At 46.2% G+C, this 26,522-nt stretch overlaps 1 protein-coding gene across 3 annotated transcripts in view; it reads left to right on the top strand.

The window, feature by feature from the left end:
* LOC128350406 (cytochrome P450 2J4-like) overlaps positions 1-26,522 on the top strand; it is a 93,777-nt gene that overhangs the window by 53,343 nt on the left and 13,912 nt on the right. For all 3 annotated transcript variants that reach the window (XM_053308674.1, XM_053308675.1, XM_053308676.1), the window contains 3 exons: positions 8,200-8,341; positions 18,740-18,927; positions 19,492-19,633. In XM_053308674.1, the coding sequence (XP_053164649.1) occupies positions 8,200-8,341; positions 18,740-18,927; positions 19,492-19,633 (472 nt within the window). The remainder of the gene's footprint in view (positions 1-8,199; positions 8,342-18,739; positions 18,928-19,491; positions 19,634-26,522) is intronic.

The following is a 26,522-nucleotide window of genomic DNA, read 5'->3' as shown; positions in this document are numbered from 1 at the left end:
ACGATCATCTCCAGCCATCTTGCCTGTCCCCTCCCTGGCAGCTTTTATTAGCCATGAAGGGCAAGGGTCAAGTGTGCACGAAGTTGCCCGCACACTGCCCAGGATCTTGTCCACATCCTCAGGCCATACCAACTAAAAAGAATCCAACACAACGGAACCAGATGGTACCAGAGGCACGTCTTCCGGAACTGCCAAAACTCTGAAGTCCAGGTCAGCACGGAAGCAAGTGACTTTATCTGCAAAGCGACAGGCAAACTGATCACAAAGAGCTGTAGATGACCCCTCCCCCATTGTCTGGGGGGATGTGTGGAGCAAGGTTTTTACCACACGAAACAGCTCTGTTTGTCTGCACTGAACAGACGCAATGGAGGCGGAGAAAAAACATTTCTTCGCCGCCCCCACCGCCACATCATAGTCCCTAAAATGGGCTCTAGCCCATGTTCGGTCAGATTCTTGATGACTCTTCCTCCAGCGTCGTTCCAGCAGTCAACCAAGTTGCTTCATCGCCCTAAGCTCCGAGGAAAACCAAGGAGCAGATCGGGCTCCACCAAGCTGGAGAGGTCGTTTACGAGCAACCGTGTCAACAGCCCGGGCCATCTCTCCATTCCAGAGGTCAACCAGGGCCTCGACAGGGTCACTAGCTCTGGACACTGGAAACTCCCCAAGGGCCATCTGGAATCCAAGCGGATCCATAAGCCTCCGGGGGCGGACCATCCTAATCGGCCCACCACCCCTGCAGAGGGCAGACGGAGCAGTCAGACTAAACCCCACCAGATGATGATCTATTCATGACAAAGGAGTGGTCTTAAATTTCCCCACCTCCAGATCATTTATTTCCCGGTCTGCAAAAACCAGATCTAGAGTGTGTCCCGCCACATGGGTAGGGCCCGATACCAATTGAGACAGGCCCATGGTTGCCATGGAAGCCATGAAATCCTGAGCCGCACCCACTAGGGGGGCCTCAATGTGGACAATGAAATCCCCCAAAACAATAAGCCTGGGGGAACCCAAGGCCACCTCCGAGACCACCCCCCGCCCCAGCTCAGGTAGGAAGACTGAAGTGCAGCGGGGTGGTCAGTACACCAGCAGAATCCCAAGCTATCTCGGAGGCCCACCCTCAAGGACAAACACTCGAAATTCTGAGATTGCCTGACCAGGCACCTGGAAACGGGGAGAGTCTCTCAAAAGATGACTGCAACGCTTCCTCCCCGACCCTCGAGGCGGGGCTGTTGCATGATCTGGAAACCTGGAGGGCAGAGCTGAAAGAGACCAACCCCACCCAGCGCAGCCAACCAGGTCTCCGTCACACATACCAGGTCAGCACGCTCATCCACAATCAAATTGTGGATGAGAGAGGTTTTTGTATTAACTGACCTGGCATTCAGCAGCAGCACCCTAATCCTCAAGGGAGTGTTCTCAGAGCTCCCTGGGGTCAGAGGGTTGGGAGAAGGGCCGGAAAAAGGAACAGGCCTCAATTGTCTGGACCGGTTTCCCATGTAACGGCCTGCCCAACTCCCACCGCCATACCTCCCTCTGTCCGCTACCCGTGATATTGCTGCCCCCACTCCATACCCAGTTTTTCGCTCTCCCAGACACATCTCCCCAGACTAACCCACCATGGCTTCTTGGCTTAATAAAAACCAGAACCAGACTTGCGTAATCTTCTGCTGGCTTCTTAATTGTGGGAAGACGGATCTTCAGGGCAGAAGGAAAGACACCACAGTCAATGCCCCACCCAAGCTGTTCCCTCTGTCTTCTTCCCCCAGGCCCTTGGGCCAGCCAGCCCTATATAGCAGCAAAAGCCCCAGCACAGCAACAGCCCAAGGAGATGATGTTATACACCTGAGGAAAGGAGGGGAAGAAGCAAAGACACCACAGTCAATGCCCCACCCAAGCTGTTCCCTCTGTCTTCTGAATAAAGTTTAGTTAAATAAACTAAATAAATAAACTGTTTCTGAATAAAGCTTAGTTAAATAAACATAAGATTGTTTTTTGTTTATGAGGAAAGCATGTGGCAGAGAATTCCCATAAATGAATTGTGTGGTGTGTGAATAAGCACTCGTTTGGTCAGTCCTAAATTTCCTGGCAATCAGCTTCATGGGATGACCCCTGTGTTAGAAGTCAGGGATTCTCCCTGGGTTCGTTTTCTTGGTTAGGTAAGTTACTCCAGGCACCAGTATCACACTTTCAAAGAGAGCTTTATTAAAGTTTGCTAGCAATCAAAGCTCACTGGGTGCGGCTGCGCGCTCATAGGCGTAATTATAGGGGGGCAGGGGGGCACGTGCCCCGGACGCCACTTGGCAGGGGGCGCCAAAAAGTGCCCCCGCCGATTTGCCGGAAAATTTTTTTTTATTATTTTTTTAATATTTTTTTTGCAGAGCAGTCCCCCTCCCCCGGTCCTGGCGCCGCCCCCCCCATTGGCATTGCTCATCCAGCACTGGGCGCTGCGGCGTCTTCGTAGTCCAAGTCTCTGACTCTCACTCCCCGGCGCGCCCCGCCGCCCCGCCACCAGTCGCGCAAGCGTCGAGAGGAGGACACGCACCAGAGCAAACTTCCTGAACAACTCCCTCTTCTGAACAACTTCCTGAATGCCCGAACCAGTTCCCGTTTTTGCTCATTCAAGTCCTTCCTCCCCTATAATCTAACCACGTTTTAACTGAAAAGGTTCAGGGAGGGGGAGATGGGGGGGATGTGGAACCTTGGGTTCCACATCCCCCCATCTCTCCCTTCCTGGACTTTTTCACTATGTAATGCAAGCTAATTTAATTATATGTCATCATCAAAATGGATTAGCTATTTCAGCCCATCAGGAAAGTCTAAACCTCCACCGATTTAATTAACCAGACTGAAAATCAGATGAACAGAGAATGTTTTAATGAAAGGTGGTATATAAATTTAACAATAAGTAAAACTATCATTAGGAGCAATTAGCGATTACTTAAACATTGGTGCTGCCAAGCAATTTGTAAATAAAACTTGAAGCCCTTTGAAAATAAGCTGGAATTAATTGTAGGTTGGGCAGGGGGTGAAAGTATATACTTCTAAACATTTATTTTTAAATTTATATACCACCTTTCATTAAAAACAACCCCAAAGTGGTTTGGTTTTAGTCATGGATTTTAATTTTAATTGCTCTTTTTGTCAATGTGATGAAGATTAGTTAAATCTGAGTGGTCTTAGGCAACCAATGTTGCATCTGAAATGCCATTTCATTTTTTATTGTCATAAATACTCTCCAACCAATTTAAATAGCAAAGGTGTATATTATCGCTTTATTCAATTGCAGGGAATCTAAAAAAAGCAGGATTTGCAACTAAGGCAGTGCATATCTTCTCTAAAATGGCCCTTTTATAGTTTTTCTAACTTTGAAATCGTAACATAAAATAAAGCATAAATGCATAAATGCTTCCCCCTCCATTTGAAACCTTTTCTGGTGTAAATAGCGCATGGTTTTGGAAAAGGGGAGTCTTTATTTAACAGCGGGAGAATAAGGAGTCTTTAGCACTATCACCCTAGTCCCTCGAATTACTTTGGAGTCCTTGGTTTTCGTTTTGTTAAAATACAGTCACTCACAAGGGAAAGTCAGGAACAGAACCAGGGTGTGAGGGAGGGGCATCATAATCATAATAATCATCATTGCATCATAATTCTGATGTTTGAGATACAAGCCAACTTCACAGGGTTGTTGTGAGGAAAAACCTAAGTATGTAATGCATTTTGAAATTTTTGGTAATTTTTGTAATTTTTAAAATTTTTAATTTAAAGTTTTCTGAAACATGTGTGTCAGTCAGATGTATGTTGGGGTGGCGGCGGGGGGGACGCGGCGGGGGGGCGCGATTTCAGTGCTTGCCCCAGGCACCGTTTTCCCTAGTTACGCCTCTGTGCGCACTCTAGCAGTTTCTACGTCTCTTTTATATTGAGATAACAGTACATTACACACTTGTGCACTGTATACTAGACACAAGCAATTATTAACTCCAAAAGTCCCAAAATGTGCTCCTAAGTGTGATTTTCCCCAGCCCCCCTCTCTCCAAGAGATTGGGCTTGTGAGCTGCTCCTACTCCTCCCGAACAGACATTCCTTCCAGATTGTATTGGTTCTCTTCAAGGAGAGAAGTGGGTTTTGCCTAGCAGAAAAACATCATCTGCTCTTGCTAGAAAGTACTAATTGAAACTAATTATGCTTTTTAGCTGGAAACTAATTATTGTCTTTAGCTGCTTAAGCAGAAATGGCATATATGCAGAAATGGTGAATTTCTTCCAACACCTGGTTCTAGTGTTGTGAGAGAGGAAGAAAAATGTCTGTTTCTTCACTCTCTCCACACTATGCATAATTTTATAGACCTCTGTCATGTCTCCCCTTAGTATCATTTAAAAAAAATTAAACAGCCCAAGGTGCTTTAGGCCCCTGATCATCTTGGTTGCTGCCTTCTGGACCTTTTCCAGTTCTATAATGTCCTCCTTACGATATGGTGACCAGAACTGTATGTAATTCTCCAAATGTGGACACACCATATATTTGTATAAGGGCATTAAAATATTAGCATTTTTGTTTTTAATCCCCTTCCCAATAATCCCTAGCATGGAATTTGCCTTTTTCACAACTGCCACACACTGAGTTGACACTTTCAATGAGTTGTCCACCACGACCCCAAGATCCTAGGGATGTGCACAAAACCGGCTTGCCCGATTTGGTTCAAATTCAAACCGGGTTTGAACCAGGAGCGGGGGGGGGGGTTGGTTTTGGTTTTGCTCAAACCCCCAGTTCAGTTCGAAGGTTGGAACTGGTTTAACCTCCCAAAGTGGGTGGGGTAGTGTCACACCCTCGCTCTCAGATAGCAAGGAGGAAGGGGAAGCTGACAGCCTTTCAGCCGATGCAGGGGTGTCTGAGGGGCAGAGCCCAGTTGTCAGTTCCCAAGAGACGGCTGAGGCAGGTCAGGCTGATGTTTCAGAGCAGGCACAGCAGTTTGAAGCAGCAGAGACAGTGACAGACAAATCAGAAGATATGCTGTGCAGGCAACCCCCACTGACTCCACAACAGAGACATGTCACAAGATGAAGAACACAGCTGGAAGCTATCAGGAGAAGTAAACTCCTCTTGCAGAGTGCTGATAAGCCTTGAATCCCTGCCAGCTGAGAGTTATCAGCTTGGACTATAAAGCACGTCAACAGCTTTTGGTTAGCTGCTGGAAGACAACATTTGTCAACCCTCGTGTCAACAGCTTTCAGCCCAAGCCAGATAGAGAGAACTATTCCCGAGCCATGTTTCGCTTCTGCAGCCCAGTTTGTATTGTGAACTATCTTCCTGGATTTCCCTTCTGGGTGGCCAGATTGCTGACAGGTGGTAGTTGGCACCCATGGGTGCCTACCACCCAACCCCCAAAGCAATTGGACACTTGTATGATTTTTTAATGAATTTTTGAAATATTTTTATTTTTTCTCATAGGGTATAATGGGACTCAAACCAGCCCATTATTCCCTATTGTGGAGCACCCATGGGCACCAACTACCACCCAAACCCTGAAGCAATCAGACCCTCCTACGATTTTTTATATGGATTTTTGAAATATTTTAATTATTTTTCTCATATGGCATAATGGGACTTGAACCAGGCCATTATTACCTATTGTGGAGTACCTAGGGGCACCAAAGTGGGGTGGGTGGTAGGCACCTAGGGGTGCCTACCACCCACCAAACCCCAGGGCAATCAGACTCCGATTATTGGTGAATTTTTAAAGTATTCTTGAATTCTCCTTAGGGAATAATTAGGATTCCAGCAAATGTATAGCTTCACATTGGGGGGGACTGGGGTGTCCCAGAGTCAGGTGGGGTGGGTGGTAGTGCCCACTGGGGGCAAGGAAGCTACCAGAACTATTTCAAAGAATTGGGCAAAGGGCTGGTTTTTAATTGATTTTTAAAGTTTACACATCTTTAAGCGTTTTCCCCATAGGGAATGATGGCATTCTCAGCAGCCCTATAACTCCACTTGGGGGTCACCAGGGGTGGCCCAGAGCAGGTGGTTGTGTAGTGCATGTAGGATGCGAACCACCCTCAAACCCTGGGCTACTGAGTTTTGTTGTTCCTGATGTGTGCTCACAAGCTTCACCATGAACTCAGGAGACAACTATTCTCACTATGCAGTGCTGCACATTGTTGAGTACCAGCAGGGAAGGAGGTTTCTTTAAGGGAAACTGATTTATTTTTGCACCCCAGAATCATCTTGGAAGGTGTGCACAGGAGTGCTGGGAAGTAAACCCCTTCCCATTGCCTCACTTTGACATTTTAAAAAAATATTATTTTGACAAAGTGGCCCCCTATCCTTTCTACCTGTTCTTTTCCTAGTGCTTCTCTGTCCCCTTCTGGTTATCAGAAAGATTTACACCCTCACAATTTAAGGGATTATGTTTGCTGAACCAGATACCACCCAGCTCCTGTGGGCTATCCCCTGATAGGAGCTAGTGATTAAGCATTTACTTTAGGTGAATTGATATAGTTGGGAATAGGTGTTGTCAAATTATTATACTTTGGACACATTATGCGAAGACCCAGCTCCCTTGAGAAGTCTATAATGCTAGAGAATGTTGAAGGAAAGAGAAGAAGAGGATGACCAGCAGCAAGGTAGATGGACTCGATTACGACAGCAATGAATGCACCACTGAGAGACCTTAAAGGCCAAGTTGACGACAGATCATCCTGGAGAAAATCTATCTATGTGGTTGCTAAGAGTTGATACCGACTTGATGGCACTTAATCAATAAATTAATCTATCTATCTATCTATCAAGGTCTTGTGTGTATCTCACCTGGAAAGGTATTGGTGGCTAGTACATTGTTTTTTAAACAGGGGTGATGTCCCAGAAACCAATCTGGCTGCCAAATTTTGCACAAACTGAAGTTTCTTACTACATAAAAAGGCAATCCTACATAAGATGGATTGCAGCCAGATATAATGATCACCAGCTTGTGCATCACTGCATTAAGGTCATGCTCTTCGAGAAGCAGATACAATCGATGTATCATCCAAAGGTGATTAAAAGCACTCCTGGTCACTGCCTCAATCTGAGGTACTAGGGAGAACGATCTTGGCTCCCTAGAATCACTACCCTGGCCGCCCCTAGTTGCCCCTTTTGGTAGGGCGAGTTTCCAAAATAATCCATTTGTACTTGCTTTCAGTATAGCATGGAAGCATCCCTGAAAAACCAAGAGAATGCGTAGCGATTTTGGAAACAGTGTTATTGGATTTCAACTGTGTAAATGTTAGGTTTCTGTTAAGACTGGCTTCTGCCCTCTGTTTATAGCAAATAAATCCCTTATTTGCTGTTTCAGAGTGTTTTTCAGTTTTGTATATTTTGATCTGGCAGCTCTAGTTTGTCTGAGGTTTTCTTTCTTTGCCTGCTTTACAGGCAGTAAAGCTTCCAGTTTTCACAATCTCACCATATTCCCCACATGCAACGATTGACCACAGTAGGAACACATGTTTGCGCTCTTCCAGTTCAGAGCATGAAATTGGTCGGTGAGATTCGAAGCGTGCTTGAATGATTTCTGCTCCGCCGTGCGCTGGATTCGCTTGCTCTGGAGAATCAATCCTGGTTTAAATGGGATTTCATGCTGTTTTCCTAAGCCTGTAATTGAGCTCCACTTATGCTGCTTAAGTCTGGATTCTGTGGCAGATGATCAGAATGTCTAACGACACTAAGGTTGATGGAGTCAACACTAAGGTTGATGGAAGGGAGTAAAAAAAAATTATTATTTTTAACAAAAATGTTCATGAACCCGACTGAACCGAACTGGGGGGCGGGATTTGAGGGGGTACTGGACCAAACTGGCCCAGTTGGGATCGAGCCGGTACGGACCCGAACCAAACCAGGCCAGCCGGTTCCATGCACATCCCTATGAGGTACCAGAGAGAGGCTTGGATTCAGGGGTACTCCTGGACTATATCTGTTCCTTTTAGGGTAGTGTTGTAACCCCATCCAGAATAGCAGAGTTCTGCTGTACTTTTCATACAATCTTATATCCATGGTTACAGTCCATTGGCAGCTATTTCACTGTTTAAATTGTTGAAATGGTGCCTCAATATCAATTTCCTTTCTTTTCAGATGCAGTTTCTTTGATCTTTAATTTGTCCATGAGTAATAACATCAGCATGCCTGTTATTCCTTATTATAATAATATGTCACTATTCCTGTTGTCAACTACAGGCCAAGGATGACCCCAACTCTACTTACAATGAAGACAACTTGGCTCAGTGTGTGCTTGAATTGTTTGCTGCAGGGACAGACACTACTGCCACTTCCTTGCAGTGGGCGCTGCTGCTCATAACAACTTATCCAGATGTCCAAGGTGAGATATTTGTGTCCGGCTTATGCGCTTCTTTTTCAGCCTGACTCAGTCTGATGGAGCACTTGTAAACCTGGCCTCAGAGTGGAGACGGGAAGGGGGTTTAGTTTCACCCGGTTCCTCCTCTACCCCTGGCTGTCCATTCCTTGAACTGGTCTCTCACCAGAGGTTCTTAGTACATGCCACCAGCCTCCTTTTCATCCTCTGCCAGCCCTTTATAAGCCTCTCCACATGATATGGACTGCCCGGCCCCAATTATGGGGCCAACACCCCCCCTTATTCCCCTTGATTCCTCATTCCCTCCAGCTGCAGCTTATGCCTTCCCTCCTCCTGCTTGGACCTCCTTCCCTTTGGGAGGCACACTGTCAATGTCATCTCCACGTGCCTCCCTGCTGGCCCTTTCCGGGCTTAGCATGCTCATTGCCATCTTTGTGGCTGGTACCTGGAGCTGCCACAGCCTGCTGGGGCTCAGTGGGGCCACTCCCATGCCATTCAGCTGCTCTCCTTCTGCCTCCTCAAGGCTGCAGCCCATCCTCACCTCTGCGGCCAGCCTCATGGTCGTGTCTTCAGAGGTAAGGCTGTCCAGCAGGATCAGACAACTTGCTATGTGGGTAAAAAGATTTCCCTTGATCCCTATGGAGAAGAACTTAAGTATGTAGTATGTAGTGCTCTGGGCTCCTTGGAGGAAGAGCAGGATCTAAATGTAAAAATAACAACTACAACAACTTAACTTAGATATGTTTTGTTTTATTTATTTTCTTATTTATCATATTTATAGACTGTAGGTGATGTTCACAATTTAAAACATCAAATATAAAACACAATAAAAACAATTAAAATAGTTTCACAGGAAAAAAGTTTAAAAAAATTTCATAGGATAAAAAGTGTTTTAGTGGTGTGATCTGTATGGGGATGTCTCCTAAACATAATACACTATTTGCTAGTAGTATTACAACATTAAGCAGCTCACCATTGCTGCTTTATTTTTTCCTGGAATTACTTTGCTGCCTTATTTTTTTCCTGGATTTAGTGCTGCCTTATTTTTTCATGATTCATTTTTCCCCCAGGATCCATGTATTGATTTTTTTCTGGTGTGATTTTTTTCTTCCCTCCCAGGGAATTTTCAATTTTTACAGTCTAATTAAATTCAATTTAAGGCTGTGCCTGGCTTAGCTATCTGCAGCAACCACCACACCAGTCAGAGAGAGACTTTCTCTCACTGATTTAAATTTTCTTTGATTTATTCCCTCTTTTTTTCTCATTGGGATTGCCTGTTTTCTGGTTTGTGTACTTTGGGCCTGCTGGTGGTGGCTGCGGCTGCCCCCCTGCTCTGTCTGCTGCATCTGCTGCCCTCCTGTGTGAGCGAGTGGCTGGGTGCTGCTCTGCTCCTCTCTGTTGTTTGGCCCAGCATGAACTAAAAACACATCAATGAGTCTAAACACAGTGTTTAGATTATTTGATGTGTTAGTTCTTCATAGGGATTCATTATGAGAAAAAGTCACAACACACTGAAGAATCAAATACATTAAAAATCCCCCAAAATCAGCATAGTGCCAGATTGTTTTTTGGGGTTGGGTGGTAGTTTTCACCTAAGGTGCCCTATCCCCCAATCCACTTTGGAGCACCTAGGCACTACCCACGAGGAATAATGGGGATGCTGCTGATACCCTTTATTCCCTATGGAAGAAAAACCAAAAGTATTATAAACTAAACAATTCCTTTTAAAATCACCTGAGTGCCTGATTGCTTTAGGGGTTGGGTGGTACGTGGCACTCATGGTACCCTACCACCCAACCCATTTTGGTGCCCCCTAGGGGAATAATGGGGTGGTTTGAATCCCCATTATTCTCTATGGCAAGCCATTAAGGACCGTGGTTCGAGCTCAAGCTGAACCACGGGTTGGATCAGATGAACCAGTACTTGAGCTGGGGCACCTGGGTCAAGCCTGGTTTGAATGTGAACCAAACCACTCCAGCTGATTTTGTACACACCCCTATGCAGGACAGGTCTATCCATAGCTACCAGCCTGGTGCTTATAGGCCACCTCCAGCCTCAGAGGCAAGATTCCTCTAAATACCAGTTGTAGGTGAGCAACAGCAAGAGAGAGGGCATAACCTCCCCTCTTGCCTGTTGGTTTTTCAGAGGCATCTTGTGGGCCATATTGTGAAATAGGATGGACTTGATAGATCTTGGGCCTGATCCAGCAGTGCTGTTCTTATGTAGGGGTGTGCATGAACCAGATTTTGTGTTCTGTTCTGAACTCAGAATGGAGCGCAAAATCCCCAGACCTATCAGTCGGATCAACAGTTCAAACTGGTTGTTTCGAAGAAATGACCCCGTTTCAAGTTGGGATGTTCTGAGCACCTTCTGTTCTGGAAGGGTCTTCTGTTCTGAGCATGGGACACAAAACAGCCAGTTTGCTGTTGGAACATTCCGACCATGAACCATTTTGCACATCTTATTTCAAGTACTGACCTCCATAGAGCAGTGGTATATACATGTCTGTGGGATATAGTGATTGATTGATTTAAGTGCCGTCAAGTTGGTGTCAAGTCTTAGCGAGCACATAGATAGATTCTCTCCAGGATGATCTGTCTGCAACTTGGCCTTTAAGGTCTCTCAGTGTTGTAATCAAGTTCATTGTTGTCGTAATCAAGTCTATCCATCTTGTTGCTGGGCATCCTCTTCTCTTTCCTTCAACTTTCCCCAGAATTATGGACTTCTAAAGAGAGCTGGGTTTTTGCATAATGTGTCTGAAGTATGATCGTTTGAGCCTGGTCGTTTGTGCCTGGGAGAAGTTTCTCCCAGTGAAAACTCTGGATTGATTTGTTCTATGATCCATTGGTTTGTTTTCCTGACTGTCCATGGTATCCTCAATAGTCTTCTCCACCACCAAAGTTCAAAAGCATCAATACTTTTTGTACCCAGACCCAAGAAGACACGGACGCAGTTACTTCTGGTAAAACTGGCATCTTTGTTAACATTCCAATTGTAGTGGACTTGTTAAGGCATTCAACTGGGATTGGCACTCCACCCCCACAGTGTGGGCACTCACAGGTCGGCCATGCGTGTGGCCGCCTTACTCTAAGGCCTAGGGCGCTGGCACCTTGGCTCAAGGCAATTTGACCGCTGACAAGTGGGAACGCCCTTCTCAGCCGACCTAATGTCAGGTCCCTGCTGTCGGCACTATCCCTCCGATGCTGTCCAGCCATACGGAAGGAAGCCGCCTAGAGCGGGATAGGAGTTGAGATGCATCCCCGATCTGTCAAGCCTCAGGGGATCAGCGCCTCCTAGTTGAAGCCCAAAAGCTTACCTAAGGTGCTGCACCAATTATTTCCCAGTTTTTACCCGCACTGTACCTGCCACAGCGGGCGTTAGCCTAGCTTAACACAGGCCCTTCAGGACCACTGCCAATCCCAGCCTCAGTCATCAATGAGTAGCCACATCCCCTCGGGTGAAAGGTGTACCCCATCACCCCTGTAGAGTGCGGACTGCAACAAGGTATGTCATCGTGCAGTATGCAACCGCCCCCCCAGTGGCCAGAAAGCGTGTCATCGCTGCGTTAACTCTCCATCTAGCCCTATGATCTTTTTCTGCTAACGTGCCCCCCCTCCCATACTCTACGCTGAGGGATGTCAGACAAGAATACAACCATCTCCAGGCACCATGCCAGCACCTCCTCCAGGTCCTATATGGTCTGCTGAGACAGCAAGAATCCTGGCTGGCTGTCTAGGTTAGGGTTAGGGTTCCATTCCACGTTCAAGGCCACATGGCTGAGACCCGCATCCCAGACCACTGTGCATTCTCCAGCATGTTGCTGAGACCCGCGCCCCGGGCCATTCAGTGTTATATGCCATGTCGCTGAGTTGCCTGGCAATAGAGGGTCGAGCCCGTAGAGTGGGGATCTGAAAAATATTACATGTGCAACTGCATCATGTTGAATTATTATCATCCTCAATCCTTGTTTATGTATTATTATTATTATTATTATTGTCTTAACATGTTATATCCTGTTTTTCCTCCTGGGAGCCCTGAAGGGTGCACTACACTACTTGGTTCCTCCCCCCAGCTGCCCTGTGGGGCAGGTTTAGGCTGTGAGAGGAGTGATCCAGCAAGAATGGCAGCTGTTACTCCCCAATATTTATTTATTTATTTTTGTCTTAACCTGTTGTATTCTGCCCTTCCCCCCGGGTGCCCAAAGGGTCCACTACACAACTTGGTTCTTCCTCCCAACAACCCCATGGGGCAGGTTAGGCCGCGAGAGGGGTGACTGGACAGGCGTCACCAAGCCAGAATCATGGCTGAATGAGGAATCAAACTCAGGTCTCGTCCATCAGGTCCCCCCACCTGCATGCAACCAGGGGAGACCCTGCCAGCCAAGGGGCAAGCCACCCAGCAGCCCTGAGGAGCCGGTAAGAAAAATGACTGGCTCACAGTCATCCAGTAAGAACCACGACTAAGTGGGGATTTGAACTCAGGTCTCAGTCCTGGTGCATTTAACAGATGTTAGGACTAAATCACAAGAAAGGTGTTGCAGTAAGAATGGTGTTACAGCCCAGCCTCCATGGGCCAGCACACAACAGCCCTGCGGAGTGGGTTGAACCCAGAGAAAGACTGGCCCGCAGTCACCCAGTAAGAATACATGGCTGAATGGGGATTTGAACTCGGGTCTCAGTCTGTGTACATTTAACTGATGCCAGGTCTGCGTGCATTTAACTGATGCCAAGACTAAATCGCAAAAACAGCGTTGCAGCCCTGCAACCCAGGGCCAGCCACACAACAACCCTGCGGGCGAGTTGCACCCAGAGAAGAGACTGGCCTGCATTCACCCAATAAGAACCATGGCTGAATGGGGATTTGAACTCAGGTCCCACTCTGGGCAACTACAACTCCCGAAAAGATTAAATTTGCAGGAAAGGCGCTGCAAATCAGCATCCCTCAGATAGGCAATCTAATACTATTATTATTGCTATTCTTACATTTATATCCGTCCTTCCTCAAAGAAACCTGGGCGAACCCGGGGCGGTGGACCACACACTCAAGATTCTCTTTCACCACAACCCAGCGAAGGAGGCCAGGTTGAGAGAGCAGTGAGTCACCTAGGCCCAGCGAGTCACCTGGCCCAGAGTCACCCAACCAGCATTGCGGCCGAGTAGGGACCCGAACTCGGTCCTAGTCCAGCACTCTAACCACTACACCACACCGGCTTATATTACTATGCATGCATTTAACAGCAATTTATCCAAGGTTCGTTATCAAGGTCTGGCTGCCAACTCCTTTATTATTATTGCTATTATTTATTCTAACATTCATGCCCCACCCCTAGTCCAGCACTCTAACCACTGCACTACACTGGTTCTCCCAGCTAGTACCCCAGCCTGATGGATATTCTCATGGAGGAGAGCATTTATTCCAAGCATTTGAGAAGAGTGACTGGCCAGGAGTCTGGCCCGCAGTCACCCAGCAAGAAACAAGGCTGAGTGGGGATTTGAACTCAGGTCTCAGTCTGGGTACATTTAACTCGTGCCAAGGTTAAATTTGCAAGAAAGGTATTGAAGTTCAGCACCCCTCAGATAGGCCATCTAATACTATGGATGCATTTTAACAGTGATTAATCAGTTGGTCATTATCAAGGCCTGGCGGTTAACTTATATTATTATTGTAATTATATTATTTTTGCATTGATATCCCACTCTTCCTCCAAGGAGCCGAGAGTGGTGCACCATGCACCTGCGAGTTCCTCATCACCGCAGCCCTCTGCAGCAGACTAGGCTGAGAGAGAAGTGACTGACCCAGAGTCACCCAACTAGTATCTTGCAGATTGGGAACTCGAACTCGGGTCTTCCCAGACACAATTCAGCACACCAACCACTGCCACTCAGGAAGAGAGCACCACTACCCGGCAGGGAACAGAGTGCCTAGCAAATAAAACAGGGTCATTTTTACTCTATTACTGGGAAATGAACATAGTACCCGAATGCAGTAAGTATAACACCCTATCACACATCTCTCTGTCTATACAGACAGAGAGATTTTTAATAGAGCAGTAGACATGGCCTGGCCTCCCAACATATACTATGTTATTGCTACAACCTGGCCTTCCAGTCCACCATTTTAAATGATTGCTCCCTGCTCCAATTTCAAAGGACCTAGTGCATTTAATACAATTTGCTCTACATATTCAATTCCATTCTGTTTTTGTTAAATCCCCTCTTGCTTCAGTTCATCCCCCCCGCCCATTATCCTTTCAAAAGATAGAACTTTTCAAGCCTTAAAAACCCAAGGATTATATCCCCGTGGGGTGGGGGGGGGGGCAGTACGCCGCAGTATCTAGGCCGGAAGGTGGCCACGGGCAAAGCCAAGCAAGGCTTGAGAGAGGGCCGGAATTTTGCAGAATGCCAGCCCCAAAGGCCCTTCCAAACCCACAGGGGTGGGTGGGCACCCATTTAAATGCCCCCCAACCACTACTACCCTCCCCCTCAGGCCTGCTGCAAACCTGCCATACGATGCTCCCGGAGGGGCCTTCCTCCTCTGCTGCAGGTGCTATGGTGCTAGTTGGTGGCTGGTCTGAATGTCAGGTAGGCTGCCAGAGACAGGCCCTAGCAGGCCCGGCAAAGGGTGGTCGCCGCAGCCCCAATCGATAGGCCCGATGGGCAGGCTGCAGCAGGGGCGGCCGCAGTAGGCGCTGCCTCATGGCAAACCGGGGCCTTAAAAGGCCCGGCAGCAAATCCTGGTGGCCATGTGCGGCCTGAAACAGGCTGTGGCGTGCCACAAAGTGGGGCCTTAGAAGGCCCGGCTGAAAATGGTCCGCGGCGCTGGGCTGCGCTGCGAAGTGGGGTGTGGGGCCTTAGAGGCCAGGCCGAAATTTGCGGCGGCCGCGCGCAGACTGAAATAGGCCGCAGCGCAGGCCACGTGCGAACTGAGGCCTCATAAGGCGCAGGGGAAGCTGCTTGCGGCCGACAGGCGAGCGGGCAAAGTGCAGCAGCCTAGGCTGACTACTGGTGGGGTGAGAGGGCTTAAAAGCCCTAATCGCCCCCTCTGTTCCCCTCTGCCGCCTAACTGTGGGGTGGGAGGGCTTAAAAGCCCAATCCCCCCTCCACAGTCCCCAGCGCAGCTGGATTCTCCGCAGGCCTGGCCACGTGCTCGTAGCCAGCCTGGGAGAATCACCCACACTCGTCCACTCTCTGCAGCTCCGAGAGACGGACTGGGCGGGTGTCTGCATGCAGGCTGTGGGCCTGCTCCAGCCCCACCCCCAGGAGGACACCTGACCAATGGGAGTTAGCTCCCAGTGTCACGTGCTCCTCCTAGGGAGCTGAGGCAAATGAGCTGCGCAGCCTAGAGCAGCTGCGATCGGCTTGCTTCTATCTTGCTTTTTCCAAGTCCAGCTTTCACATCCATAGAGTGTCACAGGAAAAAACACTGTCTGAACGATTCTAATCTTTGTAGGTATAGATACATGATGGCATCTAAATATCCTTTCCAAGGCCTTCATTGCAATCCTACCAAGTGCTATATAGTACTGATGGGCAAAGTAACTCAACAACTGAATTTAGTGAGGGGCTTCCATTAATGACCATTGGTATCCTCATATGTCCTTTTATTTCATTTCATTTCTATACTGCCCTTCCAAAAATGGCTCAGGGCGGTTTACGCAGAGAAATAATAAATATATATATATTTTATATCTATATCTATATCTATATATCTATATATCTCTATCTCTCTATATCTCTATATATGCTATATTTATTAAAATTATATTATTAAAATATATTTATTGTAATATATAAATGATATTTATTGCCGTGTGCTGACAATGACGGAGGCTCGGCTGTCATGCAGGGCCTTCTCAGTTATTGCCCCAGACTTTGGAATAGGGATGTGCATGGAACTGGCCATGTTTGTTTCGAATCTAGATCAGATTCAAACTGCACCTGAGGTGGCTCGATTTGGGCTTGAATGAGCCTGGGGCCTGGTCCGCTTCAGACGTCAAGCCAGCTCCACGGCCATATTTGTAAAGGGCTGTGGAGGAGGAGGGGGCAAGGAAAAGGTTTCCCATTGTACCTTTTTTAAAAACCCGCTGGGGGTTGGCAGCGGCAGCCACTGCGGGGAGGGTGGTGAGAGCTGTGGGGGAACGGGAAGGGGAAAGTTCCCTTCTTACCTTTAAAAACAGCTGCTGTGCGTGGTGGGATTAAGCGCTGGTAGGCACAGCAGCTGCGAGATGGGGACAGGGAGGGCGGTGAGAGCTCCTTCCGTTCCCCTCCTGCAGCCCGAATCATAGTTCAGCCCAGTCTGCAGCCCACTTTGGGCCTTTCTGCATGCAAAGGCCCAAAGAGGCCTGCCGACTGGCCCAAGCTGTCATTCAGGCAGCAGGAGGGGAGCTCAATGAGCTCTTACCGCCCTCCCCACTCCATCTTGCAGCCGTTGCACTCGCTGCTGCCTCATCCCACCATGCACAGTGGCTGTTTTTAAAGTAAGGTGGAAACTTTTCCCTCCCCACAGTGGTGTTTTTTAAACGGTAAAATGGGAAATCCCCCCCTGCCCCCCTTTGCAGCTCTAAGCCTTTGTTTGCAAAGGGGAATCCTTGTTGGATTCCCCCTTACATGGCCCTTGAGCCGGCTTGTGAGTGGGGGGCTTGGCTTAACTTCCCACCTCAAGCACAAACCGGCTCGAGGGTGAGCTGGTTTGATCTTCCCTACTTTTGGATGCTCTCTCAGGTGGCATCCGCTCCTCAGTCTCCATCACAGTTTTTAGAAAGCCAGTGAAATCTTGGCTTTTTATGTCGGCTTCCCCCCCACCCCCTGCAATGTTTTATGCCATTTTTACCTTGTATACACAAAAGAACATAAAACTGAATAAAAAGGCAACCTAACATTCCATAATTACAGATAAGAATGATAAAGAAACAATAGCAACCAGATCTATTGAGTAAAAAAAGAATCATTTCTATAAAAAAGCCAAGTTAACAAACGGCAAAACACCCCTTTCTGCAGTATTTTATACTGTGTTTACCTTGTGTACACAGAAGATCATAAATCAAATCCCGACATTGGGAACAAATGGAGACCTTGTTGGATGTTGTAATTTATAAAAGGCTCCCAAACTAACATAAATGACTCAGAAGAGAGACCCTTCTTGTAAACTGAGATTTTCGAAATTGATGCATAATCCCATAGCTTCAAAAACCAGTCCTTTAGAGAGGGAATCACAGATACCAGTTTGTGGCTTTTATATGAGTGTTGTTTTTGTTGCTGCTCCCTTGTACTTTCTGGTCCTATTGTGCAGGACTAGGATTCTAATTAATCCTTCTAGTTAACCTGTATTTTTATATTCCAGTTTAATATTTTAATGTGTGACTGTTTTATAGTCTGATATTATTTTAGATTCTTTTGTAAACCATCTTGAGATTGTTTTAATGAGAGACAGTATAAAAATTTAATGATAAACAAACACAAACTAAATAAATAATATCATACACCAACAAACTTCCAGATATCCTTCATGGTTCTAGAAGACATTTAGTAGAGTGCTGGACTAGGACCGGGGAGACCCGAGTTCAGATCCCCATTCAGTCATAAAACTAGCTGGGTGAGTCTTGGCCAGTCACTTCTCTCTCAGCCTAACCTACTTCACAGGGTTGTTGTGAAAGAGAAATTCAAGTATGTAGTACACCGCTCTGGGCTCCTTGGAGGGAGAGCAGGATATAAATGTAATAATAATAATAATTTTACACTTCGGAAGGATATTCTTTCTTTCTGAAATAAGAACACTCCCTTTTATTCTATTTTTCTTTTTCCGATTGTCCTGATAGATATTCCCAGTAATGTTATCTTGCTGCATTTTTGCTACTTTTTGTTTGTGAAACTGTTTTGTGTTCCCCCCCTTTCTTAAAAAAATCATGAAATGATTAATTAAAATTATATTTTAAAGAAAACGGCCATGTTATTCACTTTCAAAAGGTTTTTGACAAGACTTTTGAAAGTTAAAGTCTTTTGAGTAAACTTATCAGTCATGAGATAAGGGGACAGGCTTATTTGTCATTTGGCCACTTATTCAAGCTCAGGAAACAGTGGGTAGGAATATTAGTGCATGCCATGCGTACATGCGTTGACCATTTGCTTGGCGACGCAGAACGGGGCACAGAGAGGGAAACTGCTGTCCCATGTGCTTGCTTTTTGAGAGAGTGCCGGCAGGGGAAGAGCAGCAGGGTGGGGGCAGGCAGGTATGTAGCACCTTCCCTGCCTCTTAAGGGAAACTTCCCCCCACCCTCCCGGGAGTGCACGGAACCAGTTCTATGCATATCCCTAATAACCATTGCTGTCACTTCCATTAATTTCTAAGTGATTCCTGTTATCAATGCAATGTCCAAAATGCAGACTCCTTTTCTGATGTTTTCCTCAGATAAAGTCCAAAAAGAGATAGAGGGTGTTTTTGGTTCATCTTGCTTAATCTTCTATCAAGATCGGAAGAAACTTCCCTACACCAATGCAGTAATTCATGAAGTCCTGCGTTCCAAATATGCCTTGTTATATGGAGTTGCCAGAACAACTGTAAAGGATGTGGACATTCTTGGTTTTCACATTCCCAAGGTATAGGAAGTTTTTTTCCCTTTGTATTATCTCCCTGACATGCTACAATACTGTGTGCAAGAATATTTTTAGTTGGGGAAGCATTTAAATGGTTTAGCCCAGGAAATGTTTACCATATGATTCTGTTGTACAAATTGGCCCTTAATGTAGGTGGAATTGGGGCTAGGTGGGATCAGACTATCCTTCTCCTCAGGTAGAGGAATCACTGGGGCCACCCCTGTGTATACTGTATGTGAGAGCCAAACTGCATGTATCTGTCCCTTTCCCATCTGTAGCCAATTGCAGCTTGGGGGAAAGTTGATGAAACTTTGTTAAGGAAATGATTAAAATCCCTGTTTCCCAAGAATTGCAGCCCTGATTCAAATTAGGGATGGTGATGGCTTTAAGTGTTTTTTTTTTAAAAAATCTCTGGAGACCAGATCTCCTATATCACTTGAAGTTTGGCCCTGAGAAACAGCAACAATTTATACAGGGACAAGAAGGAATAAAAAGTGAAGTGTACATTTCTGAATGCATTCTAAGTAAACTGCTTTTTCTTCCTTTCTTCCATTTTCTTCCTTGCAGGGGACTGATGTTGTTCCCGATATGCGATCTGTTCTCCTTGATCCTGAGCAATGGGAGAAACCTGAAGAATTCAACCCAAATCATTTTTTGACCGAAGATGGACAGTTTGTGACCAGAGAAGAATTTTTGCCATTTGGTACAGGTAAATGCAGAGATTATCTAATCACATTTACTAGACTGTTTCAGTGAGCCCTTTGGGGACAGAGATCTATCTATCTATCTATCGTTTGTTTGTTTATTATTTCCCTATGCAAATGTTTTTGTTGATAAGTGGTATATAAATAATTGTAGTATAGTAGTAGTAGTTTAGCTAAGTAGAGGTTTTCATTTTCAAAGAAGAAGGGAATATAGTCACAAATTTCAAGATTTACATAAGTCATGAATGTCCTCATGATTTAGTTTTTGAAATCACTTAAGAATAAGTTGCTACAATTTTCACTTGAGCAATTATGAGCAACACCTTTCTTCCTCCCAGGCACATTCATGCAGACTTCTACTCTGTTACAATATGTAGGACAATACACCAGGAATGTGTGAACAAGCTCGATGTCGAACCAGTTTGCCATCAAACTGGGCCATTTGCTGGCTTGCCCTTGAGCCAAACTGGGCCTGGTTTGGTCTCGCTCAGCCTCGAGCCGAACCCCGCTGGGCCAGCTTAGGGGTTCTACAAGTTTGAAGAAATGTTTTAAAAAGAAAACTTACTGCCGGGTCTGGTAGCCTCTGGGGTGTGCTGCCACAGCTGTGAGAAGATTTCCAATGGTTTCCACTCCCTCCCTCATCCTTCCCTGGTTGCCCGGGCACACAAATGGCTAGTGTGCATGTGTGACAGCCTTCAAAATGGCCACTATGAGCAGGGAGAGGGCCCAAAAGGTCCCCAAATATGCTGAAATGGCCCTAAAAAGACCAAGGGGGGTGGACGGCAGGGGGAGTGGGAACAGTTGGAGCCCCCACCACCACCATGGCTGCAGTAGCCCCAGAGTCCACTGGACCCAGTGGTAAGTTTTCTTAATTATTATTATTTTTTTAAAAAAAAAAACTTGTAGAACACCCCACCTTCAAGCTGGGCCCAAACTGGTTTGGCCTCGAGCCACACTGGGGTCCAGCTCAACATGCACGGAACTGAACCGGGCCTGGTTCAGTTCAAGTCCTGTTCAATTCGAACCAAACCGGGCCTCCTAGGAAAAACACACCCCTACAATACACATATAACCTCCAGGAACTTTGTTGCAAGAGCTAACTTTCAAGCATGGGCTAACTTCTGTATTATGGGAGCCAGCTTTAAATCAGGCTGATTTCTTGCCATCCAAGAGCTGTGGCCTGAGAAACCCCCAGAAACAGAGAAATAGGGGACCCAAATATCCCAGACGAGTCATTCTGCCCCGATCTCACAGGAACTTAGGAAGATGCCTTTTACAAATTCAGACCATTGGTCCATCTAGTTCATTATTGTCTTCACAGACTGGCGGGAGCTTCTCCAAGGTTGCAGGCAGGAGTCTCTCTCAGCCCTATCTTGGAGATGCCAGGGAGGGATCTTGGAACCTTCTGCATGCAAGTATGCAGGTGCTTTCCCCAGAGCAGCCCCATCCCCTGAGGGGAATATCTTACAATGCTCAGGCATGTCTCCCATTCAAATGCAAACCAGGATGGGCCCTGCTTAGCAAAGGGGACAATTCATGCTTGCTACCACAAGACCAGCTCTCAATACATGACTTTTATCAGCAGAAACCCTGATTCAAATTCTTGGGAGTCTAAACAATATAGCAGCAAAAGTGGACAGATTCAGACAAGCCTATGATATATTCATATCTCAAGGTAGCCATGGGGTTAAAAGCACAGCAGAACCCACCCTTGGCAATACCTGGGCAGCTCCCACCACCACCTTGTATCCACTGCCAACTCCCACGCAAGGCATCAACAGGGCCTCTGAAAATGAATTGCTCTCTCCTGGAGTATATCAGCCAGCCTATTTATTGCTACACATTCTGGGGAATCCCCAGAGATGGTCATCTCACAAGACAAGAACACTCTACCTGAGCCAAGTGCTTAATTGCTAACCCAAGCGCATAGCCCAGGAATTTCTTCACTTCCCACCAAGCCGGCCAGATTCCAGGTGTATCTTTCTCTCCTTCTATCAATCATCGCCGTCACTCAAGCTTGTACGAATGGGTGGGCACCTCCAACGTAGCTTTCACATAAGTCCCATCAGGGTTTTCAGGGACTGTGCAGTTTGGCCTTTGCTCCCAGAGAGAATAATTAATAGCATACCACACTCTGTAGCTGAACTTGCTGATAAGCTTTGCACAGCAGTGAACGCCAACCATAATAAACATTCCAGTCTCTCTCAACTCCAGAAGATTACCCCTCTACTGCCCAAAGACCCTGAACTCCATAAGTTCATAGATGATGGCTTCACTGAATTAACGAGAAAACTAACAACAACAACAAGAAGAGCACAGCTTCTGCTAGCCCTTATCTCTCACCCAGAGCTCACTGACAGTGTCAGTGACATGAAGGGGCATAATGATAGGGGGGCAGGGGGGCACGTGCCCTGGGCGCCACTCCCTGGGGTCACGTGGGGGGGCGCCCAAAAGTGCCCCCGCCGATCCCCTGTCTTTGGCGAAAAAAAAATTTTGGTGGAAAAAAAATCCCCCCCAGCAGTCCGCAAAGAGCAGTCTCCCCCGGTCCCGGCACCCCCCCCCCCCCATTGCTCAGCTCCGGGCGGCACTTGGCGCCGCAGCGCGGGTGCCTACAGTTTGCCTGCTTGCAAGTTGCTACAGTTTGCCTGCTTGCAAGTTGCTACAGTTTGCCTGCTTGCAAGTTGCTACAGTTTGCCTGCTTGCAAGTTGCTACAGTTTGCCTGCTTGCAAGTTGCTACAGTTTGCCTGCTTGCAAGTTGCAAATTGCAGCTTGCGTCGCTCACTCCCCGCCCCCTCCCCACGCGACTCACCAGTTGTGAGATCTGACTCCTTCCAAAGCATGCAAAAAACGAGGAAGGCACGGGGAACCCAGCAAAAAACAAAGGCTAATAAGCCAAAAACCGTGTAATGAGTCTATTAAACATGTAATATATACTATTGAACATACAATATATACATAGTCTGAGAAAGACAATAACACTGAGTAGGTCAAACAATGGAAGAATCCACCACAATTTCCTTAATGAACATAGGTGCATGCACCAATATAAAGCAATAGTCAATTTGAATCATTGCTCCAGGATGAATGATTTCCTGTCTGAAGAGTCAGAACCCAGAGGATAAATAGGAGCGTATAATCCAAAGTTGATATCCAAGATGGTATCCCATAAAAGGTGATATGTAAATCTACATGTATTTGCTCTTATTTCCATTCATTATTTTCACAAGTATTCAATTGTATTTGTTTTCTCAGTATGCATTCCTATTCGTGTTCTCATGCATTCCTGTTCGTATTCTCAACAGGTGTCCTAGGTTGTAGACCTGTTTCTTCCCGCTATGGCAGGGCTTCGTCAGGAGAGAAGAAGCTAAATATTCAATAAAAAAATTTTTTTTGTTAATATACAACATTTGTCACCAGTATATATCAACCTGGGCAATGACAGAGATCAAAAACACATTTACTCACATTTGTATTCTTCAATAGTGTCATTACACTGTACGGTTTTTTTTGAATTCAAAAGATCCTACCAAATACCAACTCATATGATCCCTGTGATGCCAAACAGGGACTTTTTATATCATGTGGATTCCAACAGGTGTTATAGCTCATTAGTCGAAGGAGGAGTAATTACTCGGAACCAGGGAGTAGTGCTGTAATTAACTCATTGCTTCTTAATTAGCTGACTCATATTGCCCCCAAAGCATTGGCAGAGTCTTTTTACCTAACAATACACCACAGGTGTTGTCATTCTTAGGTCAAAAAGGGAGTGGTGTTATATTTAACCCATTCCATTGAGCCATATATTCAAGTAAACAAATTCTATACCATGGGACCATGAAATTAGAACTAAAACTGTAGCCATATATTTAGGCAAAAAGAGAAAGAGAGCTGGTACTCCAGCTTTGAGTAATCATAACAACCGCTCTTTATTTAAATAGATACTCACAAAGTTAAGTGAAAAACCTCCCAATGAGGTAAACTATAAAAGAGTGGAGAGTAGGGTGACACATAAGTGTATTTATAAATAACAAGAAAGATCGTTCATCTGATTAAGACCCCAGGGCTCCAAAGTACGGAGATGATGTATATAAAAAGCCTCTTTTTGTAAAAGGGTGGTTTTGATATTTTCATAAGAAAATTCCTTGTGTGTATGCTTATAAATTACAAAAAACTGAAGATCATTGGGTGAATGACCTGCCTGCAGAAAATGCTCCACCAAGGGGCATTCCAAATTTTGATTTTTTATGCGGGAACAATGTTCTAAAATCCGGGCTCGAATTGTTCTAGTAGACATGCCAACATAGCGTTTCAAAAAAGGACATTGTACTATATAGATTATATTCCTGGAGGAACAATTGGCAAAAAAATTTAATCTATACTTTTTGCCATTGTGATCACTATATTCTGTGATTTGTATCGCCATGGGGCATGCGACACAGTGGCCACACTTTAAAAAGCCCTTTGATTCCATAGTCTCTCGCTGAGATGGACAATCTGCTTTAACCAAAAGGTCTTTAAAGCTAGAGCTTTTTCGAAATGCTATTAAAGGAAACTTAGCACAACCAGGCAGGTCTGATATTAATCTCCAATGTCTTCAAATTATATTCTTAATTTTATAACTTAAAGAAGAATATTGCATAGGCCAAGTGATCCGAGATGGTTTTCTGTCATTATATGAAACTGTCCGTAATAAAGAGGATCTATCTCGAGATAGTGTCCTACATCTGGCTTTATAAATGACCTGACTGGGATAACCTCTAACTTTAAGTTGGGAACTTAATTTTTCTGCCGCTGCTTCAAAATCACAAGGACGTGAAGAGTTCCTTTTGAGACGTAAAAATTGACTGTATGGTAAGGAATTCATACCATTCCATTCCATACCAAGGAATGGAAATAAGAGCAAATACATGTAGATTTACATATCACCTCTTATGGGATACCATCTTGGATATCACCTTTGGATTATACGCTCCTATTTATCCTCTGGGTTCTGACTCTTCAGACAGGAAATCATTCATCCTGGAGCAATGATTCAAATTGACTATTGCTTTATATTGGTGCATGCACCTATGTTCATTTAGGAAATTGTGGTGGATTCTTCCATTGTTTGACCTACTCAGTGTTATTGTCTTTCTCAGACTATGTATATATTGTATGTTCAATCCTTACCCATAAAAGCCTTGGGCGTGCGTCCGTGCCGCCCGTGTCTTTTTCGCCCGTTCTGGGCATGCGCGGAGATGGGCGGCCATGTTGGACCTGGCCGCCGGTGGGTGACTGGCCCCGATGGCGGCGGCCGCCGCCACGGGAGACCAGAAGGAGCAGAAGCGGCGGGCGGAGAGTGCGGCCGAGGCGGCGGAGCCGCGGCCTCGGCCAAAGGAGTGCAGGCCAAGGAGGCGGTGGCCGTGGCGGGGCGACTGGCTCCGATGGCGGCGGCCGCCGCCACAAGAAACGGCGGGCGGAGAGAGCGCCCGAGGCGGCGGCGGAGGTGTCGGCCCAAGGAGTGCGCCCGAGGCGGGTGAGGCGGCAGCGGGAACCGCCCCCCCACTAGAGCCCGTTATTACAACGGGCTTACACATACTAGTAGTATATATTACATGTTTAATAGACTCATTACACTGCTCCTTCCAAAGCATGAGCAACAAGCAGCAGAGCAGAAGGCTGGGTGCAACGTGCCTCTGGCTCTGACCCCTCCGCTAGCCTCTCTCTCTCTGCTTCCAGCAGTCCTCTCCCCTTCCGCTTTCATTAATTCATTTAACTTTGCAGCGCCAGTGTGGCGCCTTCTGTCTTGGGAGAACTTGAAGCAGTAGCACAGCCGCTCTCCTTTCCCCTGGCTCTGTACGTGGTCGGGAAAGCTTGCTTGGAAATGCCTGGTGCATTTACTCGGTGGAGCTCCAGGAAGCAGCCTTGGAGGTAATGTGTGTTTGGTTTTTGGTTAATCCAAGGGGGAGCCGAGGGGATGGGGCAGTTAGGCGGGGAGTATTTTCTAGTTGGGGGGCGGGAGGGAACTGCTCATTGCAGCAGAAAGGGCATCCTCCTGCCCCAATTTAGCACTGCATTATTTATTTCCATGTGACAGAAGACAAATCTTACTCTTAATCTGCCTGTAGCTTTATTAAACAAACTATTTGATCATTTTAGGGCATGTTCTGACAAGTGGGGAAAGGCAATATGCAGACAGGTCTACAATTATCTCAGTTCTATTTTCCCCACTTGGTTAAAACCCCCAAGGTAATATGCTTTAACGTGCCCCTTCCCCACCACTCCCCTCCAGTGCACGTTAAGGATTATTTGTGTGAGAAACTACAATGCTAGTCTGTGTGTGTGATTTCTCTCTCTCTGATTTCTTTCCCCCTATGCCTGAGTTGCTGTGTGTTTGTGTGTTCTTCCTCCTACCCCACATGCTTGAATTGCTCTCTGTGTGTAAGATTTCTCTCTCTCTCTCTCTCTCTCTCTCTGGTTTCTCTCGCTCTCTCAGATTTCTTCCCCCCTATGCTTGAGTTGCTCTGTGTGTGTGTGTTCCTCCTCTTACCCCACATGCTTGAATTGCTCTCTCTGTGTGAGATTTCTCTCTGTGTGTGTCTGAGACAAACCACACACACAGAGAGAAATCTCACACACAGAGAGCAATCCAAGCATGTGGGGTAAAAGGAGGAACACACACATCATAAAACTTGTGTAATTACTGTAACTGCTGTTAATTAATGATGCCCAAAGCAGTAACTGGTGTTTATTATTAATGGGCCAGTTGTTATGCACTGATGTGTGTGTTTCGCTTAAAAACTAGATTTTTTCACACACACCCTCTTCTTTCTCCCTTCCAAATTAAATAATTGGTTCCTTTTAATTAAAGTCTGAACTATGCCTGGTTCTAGGGTGTGTGTGTTGGAAACGGA

The sequence above is a fragment of the Hemicordylus capensis genome, chromosome 3, assembly GCF_027244095.1.
Source record: "Hemicordylus capensis ecotype Gifberg chromosome 3, rHemCap1.1.pri, whole genome shotgun sequence".
Taxonomy (NCBI): domain Eukaryota; kingdom Metazoa; phylum Chordata; class Lepidosauria; order Squamata; family Cordylidae; genus Hemicordylus; species Hemicordylus capensis.
Note: the sequence above shows the minus strand (reverse complement) of the source record. Positions and strands in the feature narration are given on the sequence as shown.